The sequence below is a fragment of the Nerophis lumbriciformis genome, linkage group LG02, assembly GCF_033978685.3.
Source record: "Nerophis lumbriciformis linkage group LG02, RoL_Nlum_v2.1, whole genome shotgun sequence".
In the NCBI taxonomy this organism is placed as follows: Eukaryota; Metazoa; Chordata; class Actinopteri; order Syngnathiformes; family Syngnathidae; genus Nerophis; species Nerophis lumbriciformis.
In genome coordinates, this window is record NC_084549.2 from 75,456,993 (window position 1) to 75,484,521 (window position 27,529).

At 39.3% G+C, this 27,529-nt stretch overlaps 1 protein-coding gene across 3 annotated transcripts in view; it reads left to right on the top strand.

The window, feature by feature from the left end:
- Nucleotides 1-7,673: 7,673 nt before the first annotated feature.
- atl2 (atlastin GTPase 2) overlaps nucleotides 7,674-27,529 on the top strand; it is a 31,565-nt gene continuing 11,709 nt past the window's right edge. For all 3 annotated transcript variants that reach the window (XM_061968848.2, XM_061968829.2, XM_072912025.1), the window contains exons 1-12: nucleotides 7,674-7,811; nucleotides 18,277-18,437; nucleotides 18,732-18,941; nucleotides 20,966-21,100; nucleotides 21,172-21,276; nucleotides 24,369-24,419; nucleotides 24,478-24,534; nucleotides 24,597-24,689; nucleotides 24,750-24,888; nucleotides 24,955-25,082; nucleotides 25,779-25,835; nucleotides 25,899-25,970. In XM_061968848.2, the coding sequence (XP_061824832.2) occupies nucleotides 7,739-7,811; nucleotides 18,277-18,437; nucleotides 18,732-18,941; nucleotides 20,966-21,100; nucleotides 21,172-21,276; nucleotides 24,369-24,419; nucleotides 24,478-24,534; nucleotides 24,597-24,689; nucleotides 24,750-24,888; nucleotides 24,955-25,082; nucleotides 25,779-25,835; nucleotides 25,899-25,970 (1,281 nt within the window). In that variant the 5' untranslated portion in view covers nucleotides 7,674-7,738. The remainder of the gene's footprint in view (nucleotides 7,812-18,276; nucleotides 18,438-18,731; nucleotides 18,942-20,965; nucleotides 21,101-21,171; nucleotides 21,277-24,368; nucleotides 24,420-24,477; nucleotides 24,535-24,596; nucleotides 24,690-24,749; nucleotides 24,889-24,954; nucleotides 25,083-25,778; nucleotides 25,836-25,898; nucleotides 25,971-27,529) is intronic.

The following is a 27,529-nucleotide window of genomic DNA, read 5'->3' on the forward strand; positions in this document are numbered from 1 at the left end:
ATTACGCCTCATGTTTCTTTGCTCAGCCTTCTTTGATGGCTCACACACAAAGCTGTGACCAGGAGGAAAGATAGTGGAGGTTGAAGTGTGTGTGTGTGTGTGTGTGTGTGTGTGTGTGTGTGTGTGTGTGTGTGTGCGTGTGCGTGCGTGCGTGCGCGTGTGTGTGTGTGTGAACCACACCGAAAAAAGTGCTTCATACACACTTTAGACGGACTAAACAACTACAATTTAGCAGTTCTGCAAGGTAATGAAATATATTGTTACATATCTAACATGTACATAATTATATGTATATATTGTTACATATCTAACATGTACATAATGATATATATTATGTGGTGTGGGTCAATTTCACTATGAAGTATGTGGTGTGGGTCAATTCCACTATGACGTATGTGGTGTGGGTCAATTTCACTATGAAGTATGTGGTGTGGGTCAATTCCACCATAATGTATGTGGTGTGGGTCAATTCCACTATGAAGTATGTGGTGTGGGTCAATTCCACTATGAAGTATGTGGTGTGGGTCAATTCCACTATGACGTATGTGGTGTGGGTCAATTCCACTATAAAGTACTTGGTGTGGGTCAATTCCACTATGACGTATGTGGTGTGGGTCAATTCCACTATGAAGTATGTGGTGTGGGTCAATTCCACTATGACGTATGTGGTGTGGGTCAATTCCACTATGACGTATGTGGTGTGGGTCAATTCCACTATGACGTATGTGGTGTGGGTCACATGTGATTTGAAGACCCTGCTTCCTCACCGTCTTGTTCAATACTTCTTGAAGGGAACAAGTGTGCTGCATGCCAATTATTTGACCAGCCCTCTTGATGAGGTTTGAAGTTGGGTTTTGAGTTTGACAGACAGATTTACAAAGCATGTGGAGATGACATAACATATTCAATGTTTAATTGATAAAAACATTAGGAGATGACATAACATATTCAATGTTTAATTGATAAAAACATTAGGAGATGACAAAACATATTCAATGTTTAATTGATGAAAACATTTGGAGATGACATAACATATTCAATGTTTAATTGATAAAAACATTAGGAGATGACAAAACATATTCAATGTTTAATTGATAAAAAGAGCAAGTTGGATTGTAGGGTGATCTCCATGTTAGATATGACAAAAGGCACGTTTATTCCCAATCCTACATTTGACAAACATAGTTATTTATGGGCTGTTAAGTTGATCTAAAGGTTGACTTTCACGGATGATTTAGAAGGTTGAATTGAATATTGTCACTGGTAAATGCATGATTGTAACCTCATGACTGGCCTGTAGTGCCATCTTGTGCTAGTTGTGCTTAACAAGGCTCTGCAGTGCTAAAATAAACTGTATATTCACCGTCCGGCCACTAGAGGGAGCCATCCAATCAACCCTATTACAATAATCTATCCATTCTACCGCTTGTCCCTATGGGGGTGCTGGAGCCTATCCCAGCTGGGGGCGGGGCACACCCTAACCCTGATGGCAGGACCCCCACAGACAGTTCTTCTCAAATAGTTCATCTTGCTAATGTTTTATCATTTATTGATTTTCTTTTTTTTTTCAAAAGCAAATGGTTCAAGTCCGTCAGAAAATGTCCATATTTTAAAAAAGGATTCATTTTACTGATGATTTTTTTCAAAAGTTCTTGGAGTAATATGTTCGGTATACTGGATGGAATTTTGACCTGACAGTTTTCTTGTAAGTCATATAGAAATATACACAGATGTTGATTTCATCATAGAACTAACACAATGTTGTTCAAAGTATCCACTTTTGTGATAGGACACATTCTGGATCTGTTACTAGTGATGCAACCATTGAACATGTATGATCAATATTGATTGTTTGCAATACTGTTACTAGTGATGGAACCATTGAATATGTATGATCAATATTGATTGTTTGCAATACTGTTACTAGTGATGCAACCATTGAATATGTATGATCAATATTGATTGTTTGCAATACTGTTACTAGTGATGGAACCATTGAATATGTATGATCAATATTGATTGTTTGCAATACTGTTACTAGTGATGGAACCATTGAATATGTATGATCAATATTGATTGTTTGCATTACTGCTAAAAGTGACAACAAGGACCTCGCAGGGGAAGATGGCGGACCCCTTCCTGAGGTTTTCTTCCTGCACCCCCAAAAAGCCTCGCCCCTCCCTTCCAGCCAAGAGGAACTTGTCAAAGGATTAGAAAGGCCTGCGAGAAATGTCATCCTCCTATTTCTGCTCCTCAGTCGGCAGATTGTCTTTCCATAATGTCAACAACTGTGTCAATGCTCTAAGTCACTTTCACTTTCCATACACCAGGAGAAGAGTGTCTTCTTCCAACAGGTGAGACGCCATCAGGTGAGTGGGTGCCTCCCACATTACTCTCATTAAAAACAATGTAAAAAGTCCTATTTATTACAAACCCCGTTTCCATATGAGTTGGGAAATTGTGTTAGATGTAAATATAAACGGAATACAATGATTTGCAAATCCTTTTCAAGCCATATTCAGTTGAATATGCTACAAAGACAACATATTTGATGTTCAAACTCATAAACTTTATTTTTTTTTGCAAATAATAATTAACTTAGAATTTCATGGCTGCATCACGTGACAAAGTAGTTGGGAAAGGGCATGTTCACCACTGTGTTACATGGCCTTTCCTTTTAACAACACTCAGTAAAGGTTTGGGAACTGAGGAGACACATTTTTGAAGTGGAATTCTTTCCCATTCTTGCTTGATGTACAGCTTAAGTTGTTCAACAGTCCGGGGGTCTCCCTTCTGCTATTTTAGGCTTCATAATGCGCCACACATTTTCAATGGGAGACAGGTCTGGACTACAGGCAGGCCAGTCTAGTACCCGCACTCTTTTACTATGAAGCCACGTTGATGTAACACGTGGCTTGGCATTGTCTTGCTGAAATAAGCAGGGGCGTCCATGGTAACGTTGCTTGGATGGCAACATATGTTGCTCCAAAAGCTGTATGTACCTTTCAGCATTAATGGTGCCTTCACAGATGTGTAAGTTACCCATGTCTTGGCCACTAATACACCCCCATACCATCACACATGCTGCCTTTTACACTTTGCGCCTATAACAATCCGGATGGTTCTTTTCCTCTTTGGTCCGGAGGACACGACGTCCAGTTTCCAAAAACAATTTGAAATGTGGACTCGTCAGACCACAGAACACTTTTCCACTTTGCATCAGTCCATCTAAGATGAGCTCGGGGCCCAAGCGAAGCCGGCGGCGTTTCTGGGTGTTGTTGATAAACGGTTTTCGCCTTGCATAGGAGAGTTTTAACTTGCACTTACAGATGTAGCGACCAACTGTAGTTACTGAAGTGTTCCTGAGCCCATGTGGTGATATCCTTTACACACTGATGTCGCTTGTTGATGCAGTACAGCCTGAGGGATTGAAGGTCACGGGCTTAGCTGCTTACGTGCAGTGATTTCTCCAGATTCTCTGAACCCTTTGATGATATTACGGAGCGTAGATGGTGAAATCCCTAAATTCCTTGCAATAGCTGGTTGAGAAAGGTTTTTCTTAAACTGTTCAACAATTTGCTCACGCATTTGTTGACAAAGTGGTGACCTTCGCCCCATTCTTGTTTGTGAATGACTGAGCATTTCATGGAATCTACTTTTATACCCAATCATGGCACCCACCTGTTCCCAATTAGCCTGCACACCTGTGGGATGTTCCAAATAAGTGTTTGATGAGCATTCCTCAACTTTATCAGTATTTATTGCCACCTTTCACAACTTCTTTGTCACATGTTGCTGGCATCAAATTCTAAAGTTAATGATTATTTGCAAAAAAAAACAATGTTTGTCTGTTTGAACATCAAATATGTTGTCTTTGTAGCATATTCAACTGAATATGGGTTGAAAAGGATTTGCAAATCATTGTATTCCGTTTATATTTACATCTAACACAATTTCCCAACTCATATGGAAACGGGGTTTGTACATTCTGCTACATTACTCTCATTAAAAAGAGTGTAAACATTTATTACATTCTGCTACATTACTCTCATTAAAAATAATGTAAACATTTATTACATTCTGCTACATTACTCTCATTAAAAAGAATGTAAACATTTATTACATTCTGCTACATTACTCTCATTAAAAAGAATGTAAACATTTATTACATTCTGCTACATTACTCTCATTAAAAAGAATGTAAACATTTATTACATTCTGCTACATTACTCTCATTAAAAATAATGTAAACAGTCCTATTTATTACATTCTTCTACATTACTCTCATTAAAAAGAATGTAAACATTTATTACATTCTGCTACATTACTCTCATTAAAAAGAATGTAAACATTTATTACATTCTGTTACATTACTCTCATTAAAAAGAATGTAAACATTTATTACATTCTGCTACATTACTCTCATTAAAAAGAATGTAAACAGTCCTATTTCGCTGACATTTCTCTCAACATAACACATGTCAACAGTCCAGTTTCCTCCCAGATGTCACTTAGCTTGCAGAGGACTTGAGATAATAATCTTATGGGCTGAGATAAAGAAGATCAACAAAGTCAACAAACACCTTGAGGTTACCTTTAGGTGGCAAAAGAAGCATCCTTGAAGGCCAGAGTTGTAAATAGTGACACCTGGAGAAGGAAGATTGAAAGTGGTGGGTTATGATTGCCATTTCAGTTGAAATATGAAAATAAAAATAACGACATATATTTTTCATTTCAGCATAAGACTCAAAATCATCTTTTAAAACCCAACAAAGTACGGTCAAAATGTGTTTGACACCAATAGCATGTTTAATTAGCTGTGCATGATCAAACAATCAATCAATCAAACTTTGTCAATAAAGCCCTTTTCATGGACAGACATTGTGCCTTTATACCAATAAAACAAGTAAAACACACACACACACACACGACTATTGACAATAAAAAAGATGGCACTAAGGATTCAGGGAAAGTGCAACCTGTGAAGCGTCTACACGGGACAATGACTACAAATGTATGTCATGTAAATAAACAATATATAACATACTTCACATGTAAATAAACAATATATAACATACGTCACATCTAAATAAACAATATATAACATACTTCACATGTAAATAAACAATATATAACATACTTCACATCTAAATAAACAATATATAACATACTTCACATCTAAATAAACAATATATAACATACTTCACATCTAAATAAACAATATATAACATACGTCACATCTAAATAAACAATATATAACATACGTCACATCTAAATAAACAATATATAACATACTTCACATCTAAATAAACAATATATAACATACTTCACATCTAAATAAACAATATATAACATATCTCACATCTAAATAAACAATATATAACATATCTCACATCTAAATAAACAATACATAACATACTTCACATGTAAATAAACAATATATAACATACGTCACATCTAAATAAACAATATATAACATACTTCACATGTAAATAAACAATATATAACATACGTCACATCTAAATAAACAATATATAACATACTTCACATGTAAATAAACAATATATAACATACGTCACATCTAAATAAACAATATATAACATACTTCACATCTAAATAAACAATATATAACATACTTCACATCTAAATAAACAATATATAACATACTTCACATCTAAATAAACAATATATAACATATCTCACATCTAAATAAACAATACATAACATACTTCACATGTAAATAAACAATATAACATATTTCACATCTAAATAAAGAATATATAACATACTTCACATGTAAATAAACAATATATAACATATTTCACATCTAAATAAAGAATATATAACATACTTCACATCTAAATAAACAATATATAACATATTTCACATCTAAACAAACAATAAATAACATACTTCACATGTATATAAACAATATATAACATATTTCACATGTAAATAAACAATATATAACATATTTCACATCTAAATAAACAATATATAACATACTTCACATCTAAATAAACAATATATAACATATTTCACATCTAAATAAACAATATATAACATACTTCACATCTAAATAAACAATATATAACATATTTCACATGTAAATAAACAACATAATAATATAATATTAAACGTATACTTCAAAATAAGACCAGATAACTGATACTGCTCTGTGATGAGGTGGCGACTTGTCCAGGGTGTACCCCGCCTTCCGCCCGATTGTAGCTGAGATAGGCTCCAGCCCCCCCGCCACCCCGAAGGGATTAAGCGGTAGAAAATGGATGGATGGATAAGTGATACTTGCTGTAGGCTAGAATCAGTATTGATCCTTGTGTGATCAATATTTTCTTGTTGTTTACTTTCACTAATATCAGTTTTGTCATATTGTTACATTGTTGATATTGACATGAAGTAACATCAGTTTGAATGTAACAATGTTGTGTTGATATTGTGTTGATATTGACATGAAGTAACATCAGTTTGAATGTAACATTGTTGTGTTGATATTGTGTTGATATTGTGTTGATATTGACATGAAGTAACATCAGTTTGAATGTAACATTATTGTGTTGATATTGTGTTGATATTGTGTTGATATTGACATGAAGTAACATCAGTTTGAATGTAACATTATTGTGTTGATATTGTGTTGATATTGACATGAAGTAACATCAGTTTGAATGTAACATTATTGTGTTGATATTGTGTTGATATTGTGTTGATATTGACATGAAGTAACATCAGTTTGAATGTAATATTGTTGTGTTGATATTGTGTTGATATTGTATTGATATTGTGTTGATATTGTGTTGATATTGTGATGATATTGACATGAAGTAACATCAGTTTGAATGTAACATTATTGTGTTGATATTGTGTTGATATTGTGTTGATATCGTGTTGATATTGACATGAAGTAACATCAGTTTGAATGTGACATTATTGTGTTGATATTGTGTTGATATTGTGTTGATATTGTGTGGATATTGTGTTGATATTGACATGAAGTAACATCAGTTTGAATGTGACATTATTGTGTTGATATTGTGTTGATATTGTGTGGATATTGTGTTGATATTGACATGAAGTAACATCAGTTTGAATGTAACATTATTGTGTTGATATTGTGTTGATATTGTGTTGATATTGACATGAAGTAACATCAGTTTGAATGTGACATTATTGTGTTGATATTGTGCCAGCAATTTGAGGGTTGCAGGTTCGATCCCCGCTTCCGCCATCCTAGTCACTGTCGTTGTGTCCTTGGGCAAGACACTTTAGCCACCTGCTCCCAGTGCCACCCACACTGCTTTAAATGGAACTTACATATTGGCTTTCACTATGTAAAGCGCTTTGAGTCACTTGAGAAAAAGCGCTATATAAATATAATTCACAATTCACTAGACCATGACAGATGTTAAACCAGTGTGCCGAATGTCCCACAAATGGCTCTGGCAACCTTTGGCACACAGTCAGTGCTTTAATACGAATGACACAATACACACAGTGACACACAATGACACACAATGACACACAATCAGTGCTTTAATACGAATGACGCGCTGAGTTGACTTTGTTTGTTTGGAACACAAATGTGCTGTGACGTCAGCGTGGCTAAGAGCAGACTTTCCAAGATGGCGGAGGTGCGCGGGCTACTGACAGGAAGCAGTTGGAGCACAAATGTGACGTCATCAACTGTGACGTCAGCGCGGCTGTTTGCAGACTCTCCAAGATGGCGGAGGTGCGCGGGCTGAGGAGCAGGACTCACTTGGAGCCTGACTGCAGGAGCCGAGTCGCCGACAAAGGTAAACACTTTCATCCACTCTTTGACTCTTTGGCCTTGGGAGAGCACACCGAGGGAGGACTTTCAAAGTCCATACTTCGTCTTTGTCTTTGGCACAACACACTCGCTGTCGTGTTAGCCAGCGCGGCGTCAAATGCACACTTCACATAATCCACTCTTGCTCATTACATTTATATCTATGCATTTATATCTATGCATTTATATCCATGCATTCTAGTCAAAGTATAATAGGAGCCCGACACGGGACACCTGTCGCCCGTCAACTGACACTCTTACCTGGCTTCCTGTGCACCCTGGCCGGCTCCAGCCCGCCTATGTGCACCCTGGCTGGGGCTGCAAATGGAGCCTCAGCCGCCCCCTCTCCCATCAACTTTTACACAAACAAATAACACAACGTACACACTATATAGTACACAAACAACACAGCGTACACACTATATAGTACACAAACAACACAACTCACAGACTACACAAACAACACAACGTCACATACTATATAGTACACAAACAACACAACGTCACAGACTATATAGTACACAAACAACACAACGTCACAGACTATATAGTACACAAACAACACAACGTCACACACTATATAGTACACAAACAACACGTCGTCACACACTATATAGTACACAAACAACACGTCGTCACACACTATATAGTACACAAACTACACAACGTCACACACTATATAGTACATACACAACACAACGTCCACACTATATAGTACACAAACAACACAATGTCACACACTATATAGTACACAAACAACACAACAAAATCGCACTAAAAGAACACTTCCAGGCAACTACAACCCTAGTCTAACACTCTCCCCCCACCACATCCTACCTCCCCTGATTGCAATTAATCAAATGTAAATAATCAAATGTATAAACTTGTTCTTATGCTTTGTGATGTTCACTGCTCGCCGTACATTTCCTACCAAGTCACAGCGACACTGTTTCAATGTACATTTCTCAGATGATGCAATTGTTGATGACTGAAGTGCTGATATCAACCAAACCTAACCCCCCCTCCACATCCCACCCTCCGGATTGTAAATAATTCAATGTATATACTCTGATGATGATGAACTTGTGTGATGACTGTATTATGATGGTAGTATATATTTAAATTATGAATTGATTAACTTGGACCCCGACTTAAACAAGTTGAAAAACTTGTTGAGGTGTTACCATTTAGTGGTCAGTTGTACGGAATATGTACTGTACTGTGCAATCTACTAATAAGTCTCAATCAAACACTATGTAGTACACAAACAACACAACATACACACTATAGTACACAAACAACACAACGTCACACTGTACAGTACACAAACAACACAACGTACACACTATAATACACAAAAAACACAATGTCCACACTATATAGTACACAAACAACACAACGTACACACTGTAGTACACAAGCAACACAATGTACACACTATAGTACACACACAAGACATGAACTTTTCACACATGATAGTATATAAACAACACAACGTCACACACTATACTACACAACGTACACACCAGTACACAATGATGATGATTAACGTGTGTGATGACTGTATTATGATGGAAGTATATATTTGTACCATGAATTGATTAATGTGGACCCCGACTTAAACAAGTTGAACAACTTATTGGGGTGTTACCATTTAGTGGTCAATTGTACGCAATATGTACTGTACTGTGCAATCTACTAATAATAGTCTCAATCAATCAAAAACAACACAATGTCACACACTATAGTACACAATACTATAGTACACACATAAGACATGTACTTTTCACACACTATAGTACACACGCAAGACATTAACTTTTCACACACTATAGTACATAAACAACACAACGTCACACACTATAGTACGTAAACAACACAACGTCACACACTATAGTACACAAACAACACAACATTGTGGTACTGACAGAGCTGGGTATTTTTAAGTGGCCTATTATTAGTGCACTGGCCTTTTATTAGTGCACTGGCAGTGTAAGGAGGCTAATGTTGTCCTGCTCAGCTTCACTTTATATCAGTCATGTTTTTGCCCCAGGATGACCTGAAGTTCAAAAGAGTCAAATGTTTGTCGAACAACTTGTATTCCACCTGCACACACATCATGTTTGTAGAACAACTTGTATTCCACCTGCACATACATCATGTTTGTAGAACAACTTGTATTCCACCTGCACATACATCATGTTGTAGAACAACTTGTATTCCACCTGCACACACATCATGTTTGTAGAACAACTTGTATTCCACCTGCACATACATCATGTTGTAGAACAACTTGTATTCCACCTGCACACACATCATGTTTGTAGAACAACTTGTATTCCACCTGCACATACATCATGTTGTAGAACAACTTGTATTCCACCTGCACATACATCATGTTTGTAGAACAACTTGTATTCCACCTGCACATACATCATGTTTGTAGAACAATTTGTATTCCACCTGCACACACATCATGTTTGTAGAACAACTTGTATTCCACCTGCACACACATCATGTTTGTAGAACAACTTGTATTCCACCTGCACATACATCATGTTTGTAGAACAATTTGTATTCCACCTGCACACACATCATGTTTGTAGAACAACTTGTATTCCACCTGCACATACATCATGTTTGTAGAACAACTTGTATTCCACCTGCACACACATCATGTTTGTAGAACAAGCTATTAGTGCACTTTTGTGCATGATGTCACTAAGATGACATATCAGTCCATCCATCCATTTTCTACCGCTTATTCCCTTCGGGGTCGCGGGGGGCGCTGGAGCCTATCTCAGCTACGATCGGGCGGAAGGCGGGGTACACCCTGGACAAGTCGCCACCTCATCGCAGGGCCAACACAGATAGACAGACAACATTCACACTCACATTCGCACACCAGGGCCAATTTAGTGTTGCCAATCAACCTATCCCCAGGTGCATGTCTTTGGAGGTGGGAGGAAGCCGGAGGGAACCCACGCAGTCACGGGGAGAACATGCAAACTCCACACAGAAAGATCCCGAGGCCGGGATTGAACCCAAGACTACTCAGGACCTTCGTATTGTGAGGCAGACGCACTAACCTCTCTGCCACCAAACAACACTAAATTAAAGTGCACTTTTTGTACAGAACACCACTACAATAGTTTAAAACAAATAAAGTGCGCTTTTGTGCATGATGTCACTAAGATGATATTTCAATAAGTGTCAAATAAAAATGAGCTGCATAATAGGAAATCAAATAGTGTATGTCCTTCACTATGTGGTAGGTTCCTGCGGACGTTATCTCCTTCTGTTGTTAACTATTTGTTTCATACAGTGTTTATCTGGAAATGGTTGCTTGGGCATTTTGTGGGTGTGGCACCGGCCGAGATGTTGACATGCGGAGTTTCAAGCACTCTTCATTCTCTAGCGGGTGACTTTTCAAATGATGCTACACATTAGTAGTGCGACTACTTTTTGTAGCAACGCTTTTGCCGCATACTTGACATATTATGGTTGTCTGTTCAACATCTTCCCGCTTGAAGCCAAACCACCGCCAGACGATGGACCCCCTGCTGTGTTTCTTGGGAATGATTTTTTCTTCCTCCATTTGTTACCAGATTGGCACCTTCTCTCTCTCGTATTACCACTCACACTGCTAGCATCACAGCTAACGTTACCCATGCCGCTACCTCTCTGCTGGGCAGGGGTGTATGACGTTGCACGTGCGACAGTATGTGAAGATGAATGAAGACAACAATTACTGTATACAATTAGTGCTGCACTATTTTGAGAAAAAACCTAATTGCGGTCTTCCTCTCCAAAATTGCGATTTGCGATTGTATACCTAAAATGGAGTATTAAGAAAAAAAACACCGGCCAGAAGGCGAGAAACACATTTTATTTCAACAATCTCTCACGGTGCACCTGCTGTCAAAAGCCTAAAGTTCCTGTCTTCACAATAAAAGTGCTGCTCTATCCTGCCTGTGCTAGCAAAATAAGAGTCTCAGAAAGCTATCACTAGCAAGCTACAGAGTTTGCCGTCAATGTATTTGTTGTAAAGTGTATACAAAGGAGCATGGAAGCTGGACACATAAGAAGCTAAAAACAAGCACTTTCATGTGGTATTGCACAGAAAGGAGGACTTTTTTTCTCCTCCACAATGTGATGTGGAAAATGTGGAAGTTATCAGTACTACTGTGAATCTTGTCTGATTCCAATCAATGCAAGTCATCAGAATCAGGTCATACACCAACTTATATTCTTGTCTTCATAAAAGAAAGGAATCTATATGTTGTGGTTTGACTTTATTTCCAACATGCATACAATGACAACATGGTACATATGTTAAATATGCTTGTGTTTTTATCAAACACCTTTAACATGCCAACTAAAAACATCTGTTTCATAAATACATATTAAATATATATATATAATATACACCTCTAGTAAACACAATTATATATATCAACACAATGTTAGCATGTGTTACCTGTACTGTTACACCTCTAGTAAACACAATTATATATACTGTATATGAACACAATGTTAGCATGTATTACCTCTAGTAAACACAAAGATATAGATATGAACACAATGTTAGCATGTATTACCTGTACTGTTACACCTCTAGTAAACACAAAGATATAGATATGAACACAATGTTAGCATGTATTACCTGTACTGTTACACCTGTAGTAAACACAATGATATAGATATGAACACAATGTTAGCATGTATTACCTGTACTGTTACACCTGTAGTAAACACAATGATATATAATGTTAGCATGTATATCAAACATGGTGGAAATGTCTGTTACAGCAGTAGTAAACAGTAGGGATGTGGTACTCGCTATAATCCTGCACAGAACAAGCCACTTTAATAAAAGAAAAATGTGATATTAATCGAGATGGAATGATATGAAAAAATGAATGGTGATCATTTGTTATATGGCCCCACCCATTATAAGTACAAGTAGCGACTGTAGTCTCTTATCATGCAATCATGCGGCTCTTATTGTGCACTTTGTCCTCTTGCTTGCAGCGCTGACTACTGCTTATGTCCAGAGAGGCCAGGCACAGGTGGATTACAGGAGGTTTTAGGTTGCTCTCATTGGTTGAAAGAATGTCAGCTGAAAGGTGTAAGGACAAGTTTGCATTGCAAAACATAAAACCACGCTAGCAAGCATTCCACCCTGCTGGTCAACATTCAAATCAACACGTGGCTTGGTCGCACAAAGAAACTGATTTTTAGAACTAATGTACAGTTTGCTGAAGCAGGTTTTGGTCCAATGTGGGCTTGAATTCCAGGAATGTGTGTAGGCCACAATGATGGCTGCCATTTATTTTGGCATTCTACACAAGAACCTCAGCAAGTAGGCTCACAGTGCTTTAACATGACTTCAACTCATTGCAGTAGTACACGTCCTGAGTGTTGTGCAGAGGAATTATATCAGTGGTTCTTAACCTGGGTTCGATCGAACCCTCGGGGTTCGGTGAGTCGGGCTCAAGGGTTTGGCGGAGGTCAAGACACACCCGACTCATCGTGTAAATAAAAACTTCTCCCTATCAGCGTATTACGGATACGACAACAGCAGAAGTCAGACTGATTTGCAGGTGTGTAGTTTGTTGTGAGTTTATGCAGTGTTGGTTTTGTTGTTTGAACAAGGTGATGTTCATGCACGCTTCATTTTGTGCACCAGTAAAAACATGGTAACACTTTAGTATGGGGAACATATTCACCATTAATTAGTTGCTTATTAACATGCAAATTAGTAACATATTAGCTCTTAACTAGTCATTATTAAGTACTTATTAATGCCTTATTCTTCATGGCCTTATTATAAGCCTAACCTCCTAACCAAATAACTCTAAATGAAGTGTTTGTTACTTAGAATATGTTCCCCATACTAAAGTGTTACCAAAAACATAACTTCGTCTTGAATTTGAAGAAAAAAAACATGTTATTTTTCACTAAAGAAGGGTTTGGTGAATGCGCACCTGAAACTGGTGGGTTTCGGTACCTCCAACAAGGTTAAGAACCACTGAATTAGATCAAGGAGGGAACATTTATAGTCCATGTTTGTTTTGCTGAAATCATTTACTTAGCAGCATTGCAAACCCTGCTGGAGAAGCTTTGGAATTCATCTTCAGTGTTGCAAGTCTTTATGCAAGCAACTTTTTCCACTTTTGTTCCGCAACAAGAGACAGTGTCATGTCCTTTCCAGTAGGTCTTCAGAAGTACTGCAGCTTTGGCCTCTATTCACTTCCATCTCTTGTAAAACAATGGGAGAAAGTTTCCATATTTAGAGTCCAGAAAAGTGAGATTAAAAAGGTCTGGCTGGCGTTGCCTGCTATGGTTGAAGTCAGTGACGTCTGACCGAGTGGTGAACAAACTGACCTTTTTTAGTGTGCATGGAAAAGCAGGCCAGTTAACAGGAGATAAGACTAATTTTAGTTTGCCCTCCTTTCCAGCCAGCTGAAATGAACAAATACTTGAGATGGGTGTCTCACTGACTTTGAAATAATGGAGGATTGCAAGCAGAGCCGTTAGGGAATGGGCAGCAGTCTTTTGATGAAGGATTGAAATGATTTACAAAGTTCTTGCAGTTCTGCTCAACTTCATTTCTATGTACTCTGATCCCCGTTTCAATTGAAACAGGCTTTAACTTTGTGAAACTAGGGGTGGAAGGAACCGTTCACAAAGTCTACCATCTTTGTACGGTTTTTGTGACGTGGTTTTCGGTTTGGTTCGGTGCACATTGTTCAACACCCCAGAAAACCATCTATCCCATTAATCCACCATTAACATGTATCAGGTGTTTCTTTGCAAAATAACACGTAAAAAATAGCTCCTAAAGCTCTGACCCTTGAATTAAATGTAAAAATCCTGACATTTATTGATACAACATAGGACAATTGTTCCCAGTTAAAGTATAGTTCCAACATTATAATGTACTTGAGATGTAACAATATCAACATTTTATTTCACAGTTATTGTGGCCAAAATTATCACACATATTGTTGAATGTGCTCACAAAGTAATTATACAACATTGTGACTTTTAAACAACTAAAATAAATAGAAAAAACTCAATTTTGCATGTTATGAGTTTCTTATGCGCCACAGATTAGTGTTGTGGTTTCCCACTGTAATGCGGTCCATGAACACACCATAAAAACATCTCTGTGTTCGAAAAGTATTGAAATACAATTTGATACCGGTACCAAAATATTGGTATCGGGACAAAACTAGCACAAAGTTTTTCTGTGCTTTCAAATGGCTTTAGTAGTCATGAAATGAGTTTAAAAAGGTAATAATACAAGTTAGTGGTGGCTTTGAAAGGCCAATTCGACTAAGGCCTAATATTAGGGACCTTGCTTGAAATGTATTTGGAACATCTATACAGTATCAATATGATAAATCACATATTTGACATATTTTCTTTACATGTCCAAAAAGGATCTAATCCTCCCCTTTTTTTTCTCACATACTTCCTGTTCTCAACTTGTACTCAACGTGTTTTAAATACATCACTTCTTCTCCTAAGTAGTTAAATCAGTTAGGATTCGCTTGATGAGATGGAAAACATTTAGTTTTCAAGAATTCTTCTTCTTTGTACTTTGTAAACACTTTTAGTTTGAACAGCTTTTCACAATTTGAACATTTCTTATCACGTTATTGTGACCAAAATTATAGCGCTAATTTTAAATGTGCTCAACATTTTCAACAACTACTTCTACTGTAATCTTTTTTTTTTTTAAAACAACACATTTAAAATGTATGTGACTCAAGTAGAAATGTGAAAGCAACACAAGCATTATAAACGAGGTAATATGGCAGAAATAAAATAATAAATACAAATAAATGTGAAACTGCGTGGGTTCCCTCCGGGTACTCCGGCTTCCTCCCACTTCCAAAGACATGCACCTGGGGATAAGTTGATTGGCAACACTAAAATTGGCCCTAGTGTGTGGATGTGAGTGTGAATGTTGTCTGTCTATCTGTGTTGGCCCTGCGATGAGGTGGCGACTTGTCCAGGGTGTACCCCGCCTTCCGCCCAATTGTAGCTGAGATAGGCTCCAGCGCCCCCCGCGACCCCAAAGGGAATAAGCGGTAGAAAATGGATGGATGGATGGAAATGTGAAAATTGTGCAAGATGACACCTACAGGACATAACATGTAACTGCACTTTTTGTCCATGTAGCTCAAAACAGTGTTCATGTATGAAATCTAGTCTTGCATATAGGGCTGCACCATTCTGGCCAAAATAATAAAGATTATTTTTATCAATACTGAAACCAGGATTATTAATCACGATTGTTAGGTAAAAGAGTGTTTGGGTGTGAACGTGACGCCATCTTGTCGTTTGTAATGTCTAATATAAAAAGCTATAGATTAGGGTTGTTACCATACCAACATGTATTTCGTTACTTTTTGATACTTTTCTGAATAAAGGGCACCACAAAAAATGTCATTATTGTCTTTATTTGAACAAAAAAATCTTAGGGTACATTAAAAATATGTTTATTATTGTAATTTAGTCCTTAAATAAAATAGACAACTTGTCTTTTAGTAGTAAGTAAACAAACAAAGACTCCTAATTAGTCTATGCAGTAACATATTGTGTCATTTATACACCTATTATTTTCTACACATTATGAGGGACAAACTGTAAAATTTTATTATTAATCTACTTGTTCATTTACTCTTAATATCTGCTAATTTTCTGTTTTAACATGTTCTATCTACACTTCTGTTCAAATGTAGTAATCACTTATTCTTCTCTTCTTTGATACTTTACTTTAGTTTTGGATGATACCACACACTCAGGTATCAATCCGATACCAAGTAGTTACAGAATCATACATTGGTCATAATATAGTTTATAAACATAATATGAATTTTTAAAAAACAAAAAAAGATTTTGTGACGATAAGAAATATTGATGTAATCATGGTAGTATCGACAGATTCGCTTCTGTACTTGGTATCATTACAGTGGATGTCAGGTATAGATCCACCCATGGCGTTTGTTTACATTGTGACGCCGGTGAGCTACGGTGTGTCGTGAAGCATGTTTAGCTATTCCTCGTCCTCCAGTAATAATGATACTTGTAAGAAACTTACTTTATTTGTCGCCATGGAGGCCAGGGTTAGTGATAGCTAAAACGGTTAGTGCATGTGCCTCACAATAAGAAGGTCCTGAGTAGTCCTGAGTTCAATCCCGGGCTCGGGATCTTTCTGTGTGGCGTTAGCATGTTCTCCCCGTGACTGCGTGGGTTCCCTACAGGTACTCCGGCTTCCTCCCACCTCCAAAGACATGCGCCTGGGGATAGGTTGATTGGCAACACTAAATGGTCCCGAGTGTGTGAATGTTGTCTGTCTATCTGTTTTGGCCCTGCGATGAGGTGGTGACTTGTCCAGGGTGTACCCCGCCTTCCGCCCCAATGCAGCTGAGATAGGCTCCAGCACCCCCCGCGACCCCAAAAGGGACAAGCGGTAGAAAATGGATGGATGGATAAAACACTGCCGACTGTGGATGGCTGTTAGCTGCTAACTAGCTAGCAATGTTTTAAAGCAGCTCTTCCTGAGGGTGTTTCAGTGTTAGAACTTCACCTTTATCTTTACTTCTTACACCAAAATGCGTCCATTCTCCCTTTTCTGTCTACACACTGTGTCTGCTTGTAAGTACTCTGTGTGTGTGCGCTGCCCAACATGCTCCTCTGCTCGCAAAACCAGCAATGTCACCACGTGACGATGCGCCGTCATGCCCGTTAAAAGAAAAAGGGCGGGGGGGCACCAGTACCCTTTTAGAGGCAGTATAGTACTGATTATGATTCATTAGTATAACGGTACTATACTAGTACCGGTATACCGTACAACCCTACTATAGATAAACGTCATCTATCTAGACAAGTATTTGTTTTTGTGGCCTCTATTACTCCGTGGTGAATGGGGTTATAATGCTTCTGTTTTGCCCCAAATGGCTGGATTTTGGAAGCTAACATTAGCATAAAGTGACACTGCTGCTGCACAAGACTACCAGGCGGCAGATAATGGATATTATGCCTTGTGAGTCAATACACGGCACTAATCCCAGAAATACACTACTTTTCTCGATCACAGCATTTCAGTCTCATGTCAATTTCCACAACTTTCTGCGTTTAAAAGTAGATTTAGTTTTTATTGGTCAACTCCTTGATTCAGCTGTCCATCACTCTGCTCTACACTCCAAAGTGATCAGTCACAGAGTGCTTACCAACACACTGTCCTCAAGTCCTGTGGGCTTGTGTCCTTTCTGCGGGCCCTTAGTGACTTTCAGTCCACTACTAAGTGTGACCTACATCACTGCACCATGGTGGATCAAATAATCTAGGACACTGGAAAGATTCTCTCACATGGAAAGTTGGGTTCATGAGAGTTTGAGGTCTAATCTCGTCCTTATAATCTTACTCGACAGACTCAAGAGTCAAAGATGTCCCTATTGCGCAACATATTCGGAGGTCTCCAGCAAGACCCCAGGACCCGGACGATGACTTGCTTCCTAGGGAGATGAATGACAACTGGGGAATAGCGGCCAGCCTCACCCCCTCAGCAGAAGAAGACATTCAGGATTTACAGGTGAGACATTCACTTCTTGATCTTCTGGGAACACTTCGGGGTCCCCCAGGAGGAAGTTGCTAATGTTGCTCTGGAGAAGGAAGTCTGGGGGTCTCTGCTGGAGCTGTTGTCCCCGCGACCCCATTCCGGTTGAAGATGGATGGGTGGATGGAAATTCAGCGTCTTGATTGGCCCACTTGGCTCTCACATGATTCTGATACTTTTACACACAAACTGAAAGATTGTCAGAACCTGTCATGAGACACAATGTATATCACAAGTTACATCTCCAGATGTCCAATGTAACACCTTCAGGTGGAAGAGGAGGCAAAGGCCCAACCTGTCCAGATCCTCCTGGCCAATGAGGACCAGCATAGCTTTGAGCTGGATGCCGCCGCCCTGGAGAGAATCCTGCTGCAGGACCATGTGAAGGACCTCAATGTGGTGGTGGTGTCAGTGGCCGGTGCCTTCCGCAAAGGCAAATCCTTCCTGCTGGACTTCATGCTGCGCTTCATGCACAATCAGGTCAGGACGCCACCATGCACGTGTTCTCAGGGTAAATCCACCCATTTGAATATGAGGCCTGGAAATGGCTAAAATCTCATAAAAGGTCTTAAATTACATTTGAAGGGTCTTAAAAGGGAACTGCACTTTTTTTGGAATGTTTCCTATCGTTCACAATCATCATGAAAGACATGACCACAAATGTATTTTGTAATTCATTCTAACTCTTAAATAAAAGTCTGCTTACAGCGAAGCCAATGGGAGGTCCTCTACTCCGCCCATAAAACCCAATAATTAACCATTTAAAGAGCGCCAACAAATGGTAGATGATAAATGGGTTATACTTGTATAGCGCTTTTCTACCTTTTTTTTAAGGAACTCAAAGCGCTTTGACACTATTTCCACATTCACACACACACATTCACACACTGATGGCGGGAGCTGCCATGCAAGGCGCTAACCTGGACCCATCAGGAGCAAGGGTGAAGTGTCTTGCTCAAGGACACAACGGACGTGACTAGGATGGTAGAAGGTGGGGATTGAACCAGGAACCCTCAGGTTGCTGGCACAGCCACTCTTCCAACCGCGCCACGCCGTCCCCAACAATACTCTATTTATATTTGAATATGAACAAGTATTAGTCATATTGTTATTATAAATATTAGCAAGTATTAGTGATGTTGCTATTATAAATCTTAACAAGTATTAGTCATAATGTTATAAATATTAAGTATTAGTGATATAGTTATTATAAATATTAAAAAGTATTAGTCATATTGTTATTATAAATATTAACAAGTATTTAGTTAGTTTAATGTTTAATCTTATGATATGTGTTAATATTTATGTAATAAGTCTACAATAGATAGGCAGGTGGTGTATTTAGTTAGTTTATTGTTTAATGTTATATGTGCTAATATTTATATAATGAGTCTACAATAGAGAGGCTGGTGGTGTATTTAGTTAAACCATTTAGTTTTCCAATGTGAAAGAGCAGTGAATAATTCATATACTTACAATTCATTATGGCCATTTGATTTTTCTTTGTCTGTGTACTTTTGTGGCTTTATGGATGTGAAATGCTCTTGAAATATTTTCAATATGGCCTTAAAAAGTCCTACATTGGACTTGTTGAAACCTGCAGAGACCCTGGTTTGTGGTACGGTAAATCAATCTATCTAGAGCAGCTACTGGCGGGAGACTTCTGTGAAGAGACCCCCGTTAGGAGCAGACCCTCCTGGACACACTAAACAGGTGCAATAGTAACACCGCTCATAAATGATGATGGTAGAACAGATACAGTATAATGTCTAGACCACTCTCCTGTGGCAGGTGGTGGGGTCTTTCTGGCTCGGATGCATTTTAAAGCGGCAGGTGGGGGGGTCTTTCTGGCTAGGATGCAGTCCTTCAATATCTGCCTGATGCAGTCCTTCAATATCTGCCTGTTGTGGTTTCAGTCACCATATAAGATTGACGTGTGTTCATCTCGCTGCACGTTTTGTGGTGGGATTATAACAAAGTGCTCCCAGGCCATCTTCAACCTACATCACGTCGCTTAGTTTATTCATGTATTTATCAATTATCATGACTTGATCAAAGGTTTTCCCCCCAATAAATGTATGCGGAAAAAACCCAAATGTTTTTTCACCAATTGTTTTTTTCTTTTTGGTAAGTATTGCGATGATGGATCACCAATAAGCGGCATTAGCAAACAATGTTGTGAAATGAGGCTGCCTCCAGGTGATGCAGGAAGTGATACATTGCCAACAGACATCTTAAATGTAAGCACTGGCACCCCCTGCTGGTGAGACTCAAGTTAACTTTTTTTGAATGAGTCAATATTGGTAAGTCCATGTGCATGCTGTGTGATGACATTGGCCAAAAAGAAGTCAGTCAGTGTTTGTCCCAACAAGAAGTCTAAACACCTTGAATATCACTCACTTGCTTTTGTCAAGTAGAATTCTTCCTGACTAGTCTTTGTTGCAACGATATGTGCATGGATTGATTGCTTTCACAATTCACTTCTGTCATCCTCTTCTCTGCAGCAAAGTGAAGCGTGGATCGGCGGCGACGAGGAGCCCTTGACCGGCTTCACCTGGAGAGGAGGATGCGAGAGGGAGACCACAGGGATTCAGGTCTGGAGCGAAGTCTTTGTGGTGGACAGGCCGGACGGCAGCCAAGTAGGACCTTCCATAAGATATTAGGTATGATTGATGCGATGGCTGGGTCACTACCACTGTTGCTTTCTTAGGTGGCCGTCCTCCTGGTGGACACCCAGGGAGCCTTTGACAGCCAGTCCACCATCAAGGACTGTGCCACAGTGTTTGCCCTCAGCACCATGACCAGCTCCATGCAGGTTGGTCTTTGAAGGAAAATAGACATTATTATTCCCCATAGCCATTTGCAATAAAAGTTATGTTTTTAGAACATTTTGTACCAAACATGACATAATGTTTCATGTTGTGGTTAATTTAGCTGCAAAAATTGGGTCTAAGGGGAGCATCAACAATATGGCAAATCTCCTGGGAAAACATCACAATAACTTGCTATTTTAAAGCAGTTTATTACCTTGTAAGGTTTCCTGGTGAGGAAATATTGTCAACATTTCAATAAAAACAATTCACGTAGGTTATAGTTGCCACATTTTTCAAGCTGGCTGACATCATTTCTTCCTGGATGAAAGTATGAGACTGTGTGAGCTGCTGCCTCACCTTCTTTACTTATATAATACTCTCCTATTTGTCAAGATGTTTCACACAAAGTTTGCATTTTTAGCAGGGATATTTCTTTTGTTGTTTTCATCAGGATCTAGTTATTTGTTTGAATCAAGTAGCATGACCCTCCTGTAATGAGCCCACGCTGCAAGGCTTGTCTAGCGGCTCCATGGCTGCAGTAGCCAAAACAGACACAACGGGAACAGGAAGACGCCAGGAAAGAAAGAGCAAAACTGGATTTGAAAAATGTCACATTTTGACAGGTAGAGGAGAGAAAGAGGGGCGTGGCAGCCACCTGAGGGTTCCTGGTTCGATCCCCAGCTTCTACCAACCTAGTCACGTCCGTTGTGTCCTTGAGCAAGACACTTCACCCTTGCTCCTGATGGGTCATGGTTAGCACCTTGCATGGCAGCTCCCGCCATCAGTGTGTAAATGTGGAAATAGTGTCAAAGCTCTTTGAGTACCTTGAAGGTAGAAAAGCGCTATACAAGTATAACATGAGTGCCACCTGCTGAGCAAACTGTAAAGAATTCTCACAAGAACTAAAATGCCCTGTCTGATATCAAAACATATTAGAGGATAATTATTTACAATGAGAGTCATTTTGATTCTAAAATGAATGAATGAAAAAAAGGAGTTGGGCTCCAGCAAAAAGGAAACTTTTCACATGCAGGGCTGGTGTTTGAGGAGCAGTTATTACCGTCTACTTACTTTTCAAATACTAAATACTAATACTACTAATACTAATACATTGTATCTGCTGATGTAGTTTGTAATACCAATAGGGCTGGACCATTATGGCAAAAATCATAATCACGATTAATTACACAATTAGTCATTAACATTCATAAACAGAGTATTCATTGTACCACCAAAACTCAACTTTAAATATAGTTTAAAGAAAAACTAGATTTAAATGACTAACACATTTACCACAACAAGTAAAACAATAACAGCAATAACACTACCGTACATTTAAATAACCATAGCAATATAAAACAACACAAATTACATTTTTCCATTAGAATTTTTTTTTTCCCTGTTTTTTTTTTTACCTTTAACACTTATTTTACCACCAGAGAGTGTGTGCATTTTGTGTAAAATAAAATATGATAAACTGTTTGTTAATTAAATGCAAAAATCCTTACATTTATTGGTTCAATAAATCTTGGGACAATTTTGAGCAGTATTTTTGATCAAAGCATAATACTTTTGTAAATGTATCAATAAGTGCTTGTGTGAGGTACATTTTTAAAACATTTGTTAGCGTAGTCAAGCCGGATGTGTCGTATTGTGAAGGTGTGATGTGTGCTGTGCTGTTGTTCCCAGCTTGACGAGTGAAAAGGCTGTTTAAAAAAAGAGAGCGCATCTCAAGCTGCGACTTCTGTTGTTTGTACATAATGTTACATCCATGATGTCGTACACAACAACACAACAGATGACATGTGTGTGTTTGATTGTTTGTACATTGATGTTAATCCATTACGTCGTACACAACAACACAACAGATGACATGTGTTGTTTGTGTGTGTATGATTGTTTGTACATTGATGTTACATCCATGATGTCGTTCACAACAACACAACAGATGAGCTGTGTTGTGTGTGTGTGTGTATGATTGTTTGTACATTGATGTATGATTGTTTGCATTGATGTTACATCCATGATGTCGTTCACAACAACACAACAGATGACATGTGTTGTGTGTGTATGATTGTTTGTACATTGATGTTACATCCATGATGTGGTTCACAACAACACAACAGATGACATGTGTTGTGTGTGTACGATTGTTTGTACATTGTTGTTACATCCATGATGTGGTTCACAACAACACAACAGATGACATGTGTTGTGTGTGTGTGTGTATGATTGTTTGTACATTGTTGTTACATCCATGATGTTGTTCACAACAACACAACAGATGACATGTGTGTGTATGATTGTTTGTACATTGATGTTACATCCATGATGTGGTTCACAACAACACAACAGATAACATGTGTGTGTATGATTGTTTGTACATTGTTGTTACATCCATGATGTGGTTCACAACACAACAGATAACGTGTGTGTATGATTGTTTGTACATTGATGTTACATCCACGATGTGGTTCACAACAACACAACAGATGACATGTGTTGTGTGTGTATGATTGTCCTTGCTAGCTTCATCTTCCTAGTTTAGTTGTGTTTCAAGTGGGCGTGTGGACTTGTTTAGTTCAGGACGGGCTGGTTGAGTGTTTCGTGGATAAATGAGACACATTATTTTCCTAAACAAAAGTTCCTTCTCCTCACAATGACATTTCACTCACATTTATGTCCGTTTCGCTGCTAATCTGTGTTTATTAACAGGTTCCGTTTTATTGGCCAATTATGTGACTGTCTGTGGTTACGTTCATATATGCCTCACTTTTTTGGGTGAGTTGAGTGATGATTGATGAGGCATACTAGCGCTGCGTCAAATAGAAAGTAGTAACCATGGTGACATTCCAACTTTCTGGTAGACCTGATCTTTTTTCCCCACTCCTTCGCTCCTCATCTGTGTCACCGTCACAAGCTCCAGAACTTGCATGCACTTTGCACAGACCAATAATATATATATATTTTTTTTTTAAATGGATGGATTATATTTTCATAATGAAAATGTGATGGATTGTCCAGCCTGAGATGTTGATCTATGTCAAAATGCCAAATCTCTCTGAAAAAGCAGGCTGTGTGTGTTCTTTGTCAGGTGTACAATCTCTCGCAGAACATTCAAGAGGACGACCTTCAGCATCTTCAGGTTTGTGGCACCTTCCTCAAATGTTCTCCAGTGAGTGTTCTCATTATGTCCTATGCAGCTGTTCACGGAGTACGGACGCCTCGCCATGGAGGAGATCTACTTGAAACCTTTCCAGGTACTCGCATCTTTCAGCTCCCATCTTTTTTCATCCACTTCAAAGTTTGCTCTGTTGATCAGTCCCTGATGTTTCTGATTCGTGACTGGAGTTTCCCCTACGAACACAACTATGGCCTGGAGGGAGGCTACGACTTTCTTGAAAAACGTCTCCAGGTGAGTCATGAGGGCCGGAGGAAAACAAATGGTCGTCAGTGATGTCGTCTGCTCCGTCAGGTCAAGCAGCACCAACACCAGGAGTTGCAGAACGTCCGCAAGCACATCCACTCCTGCTTCTCAAACATCGGCTGCTTCCTGCTGCCTCACCCTGGCCTCAAGGTGTCCACCAACCCTTACTTTGACGGCCGGCTCAGAGGTGCGAACGTCTACCAGTCAACGTCTGACACGCAGTGGGTCAACAGTCCGTCTTTGTGTTCTGTAGAAATCGACGGGGACTTCAAGGAGCAGTTGTCCCAGCTGGTGCCTCTCCTCCTGGCGCCGGAGCGACTTGTGGAGAAGGAGATCGGAGGCAACAAGGTCACATGCCGAGATCTTGTGGAGTACTTCAAGGTGAGACATTTGGAAGGAATCCTCTTCCTTGATTGATTGATTGATTGATTGATTGAGACTTTTATTAGTAGGTTGCACAGTGAAGTACATATTCCGTACAATTGACCACTAAATGGTAACAACCGAATAAGTTTAAGTCAGGGTCCACTTAAATTGATTCATGATACAGATATATACTATCTTATACTGTATACTATCATATATAGACTAGGCTCAGTGCAAGTTGTTTTACTCTGTCCTCCACCCTGAGCCAGCCCACTTTGGAGAAGTGGGTAGGAGTGAGGTGTGATCTGGGGTGGAGGTCTAGAAGTAATCTGACTAGCTTGGTCTGGGATGTTTGGAGTCTAGATTTGAGGGTTTTGGAGGTGCTAGGGTACCAGGAGGTGCATGCGTAATGGAAAAAGGGTTGAACGAGAGTTCCCGCTAGAATCTTCATGGTGCTTTTGTTGACCAGAGAGGAGATTCTATAGAGAAATCTCGTTCGTTGGTTGACCTTTTTGATGACCTTGGTTGCCATTTTATCACAGGAAAGATTAGCCTCTAGAATGGAACCTAGGTAGGTGACCTCATCTTTCCTGGTGATAACAATGTCACCCACTTTTATAGTGAAGTCATTGACTTTCTTAAGGTTGATGTGGGACCCAAACAGGATGGATTCCGTTTTACCTCTGCTACGACATGTCAATGTTTCTTCAGGCTTACATAAAGATCTACCAGGGCGAGGAGCTGCCTCATCCAAAGTCCATGCTGCAGGTGGGTCTGACTTTTAACTGTTGGCTTCATGCAAGCTCAGAGCTTTTCTTGTCTCTTTTGAAGGCCACGGCTGAAGCAAACAATCTGACTGCTGTAGCAGGAGCCAAAGACATGTACAGCAAGAACATGGAACAGGTAAAGCACAGTAGAATGATGCAGTGTTGGTCTTTAACTAGGACTGTCAAAATCAATGAGTTAAGCCATGTGATTCATCACATGACATGTACAACAAGAACATGGAACAGGTATTTAGTGCAGTGTAGGTCTTTAACTAGGACTGTCAAAATGAATGAGTTAACTCATGTGATTCATCACTATTAATTATGTATACACTTGGATGACTTGTGCAGTTTGTTTGGAGTGTACTAGCTCTCTTACCTTAATCGATCAATTTCATACGTCATGAGTGACCCCGACTGGTGTGCTCGCCGGCAAATTTCACCTCAAAACACATCCTGAAAGAACTGAAACATCCATCCATCCATTTTCTACCGCTTGGCGACTTGTCCAGGGTGTACCCCGCCTTCCGCCCGATTGTAGCTGAGATAGGCTCCAGCGCCCCCCGCGACCCCAAAGGGAATAAGCGGTAGAAAATGGATGGATGGATGTCCCTTTTTGGGGTCGCGGGGGGTGCTGGAGCCTATCTCAGCTGCATTCGGGTACACCCTGGACAAGTCGCCACCTCATCACAGATAGACATCATTCACACACCAGGGCCAATTTTTTGTGTTGCCAATCAACCTATTCCCAGGTGCATGTAGTTGGAGGTGGGAGGGGCCTATCCCCAGGTGCATGTAGTTGGAGGTGGGAGGGGCCTATCCCCAGGTGCATGTATTTGGAGGTGGGAGGGGCCTATCCCCAGGTGCATGTATTTGGAGGTGGTAGGGGCCTATCCCCAGGTGCATGTATTTGGAGGTGGTAGGGGCCTATCCCCAGGTGCATGTATTTGGAGGTGGTAGGGGCCTATCCCCAGGTGCATGTATTTGGAGGTGGTAGGGGCCTATCCCCAGGTGCATGTATTTGGAGGTAGGGGGGCCTATCCCCAGGTGCATGTCTTTGGAGGTGGGAAGAAACATGCAAACTCCACACAGAAAGACCCCGAGCCCGGGGATCGAACCCAGGACCTTCAGTTTTGTGAATAATAATAATAAACCGCATGTATTCAAGTAAAATGTTTAAAAATCTTCCTGAATGATATTCCAACAAAAGAAATGCATTTGTCCACAAATATTTGGCTCTTTCCTTAAGCAAATTTCAATGATGCAAATGAGTACCGTATTTTTTGGATTGTAAATCGCAGTTTTTTTTCATAGTTTGGTCGGAGCGACAACGAGGAAGAAGATTTCATGGGATTTAGCGATTAGGAGTGACAGATTGTATAGCATGTTCTATATGTTATAGTTATTTGAATGACTCTTACCATAATATGTTACGTTAACATACCAGTTGGTTATTTATGCCTCATATAACGTACACTTATTCAGCCTGTTTATTTATTTTAAATTGCTTTTCAAATGTCTATTCTTGGTGTTGGATTTTATCAAATACATTTCCCCCAAAAATGCGACTTACACTCGAGTGCGACTTATATATGTTTTTTTCCTTCTTTATTATGCATTTTCGGCCGGTGCGACTTATACTCCGGAGCGACTTATAATCCCGCAAATATACGATAATCACTAGTGATTAATCAT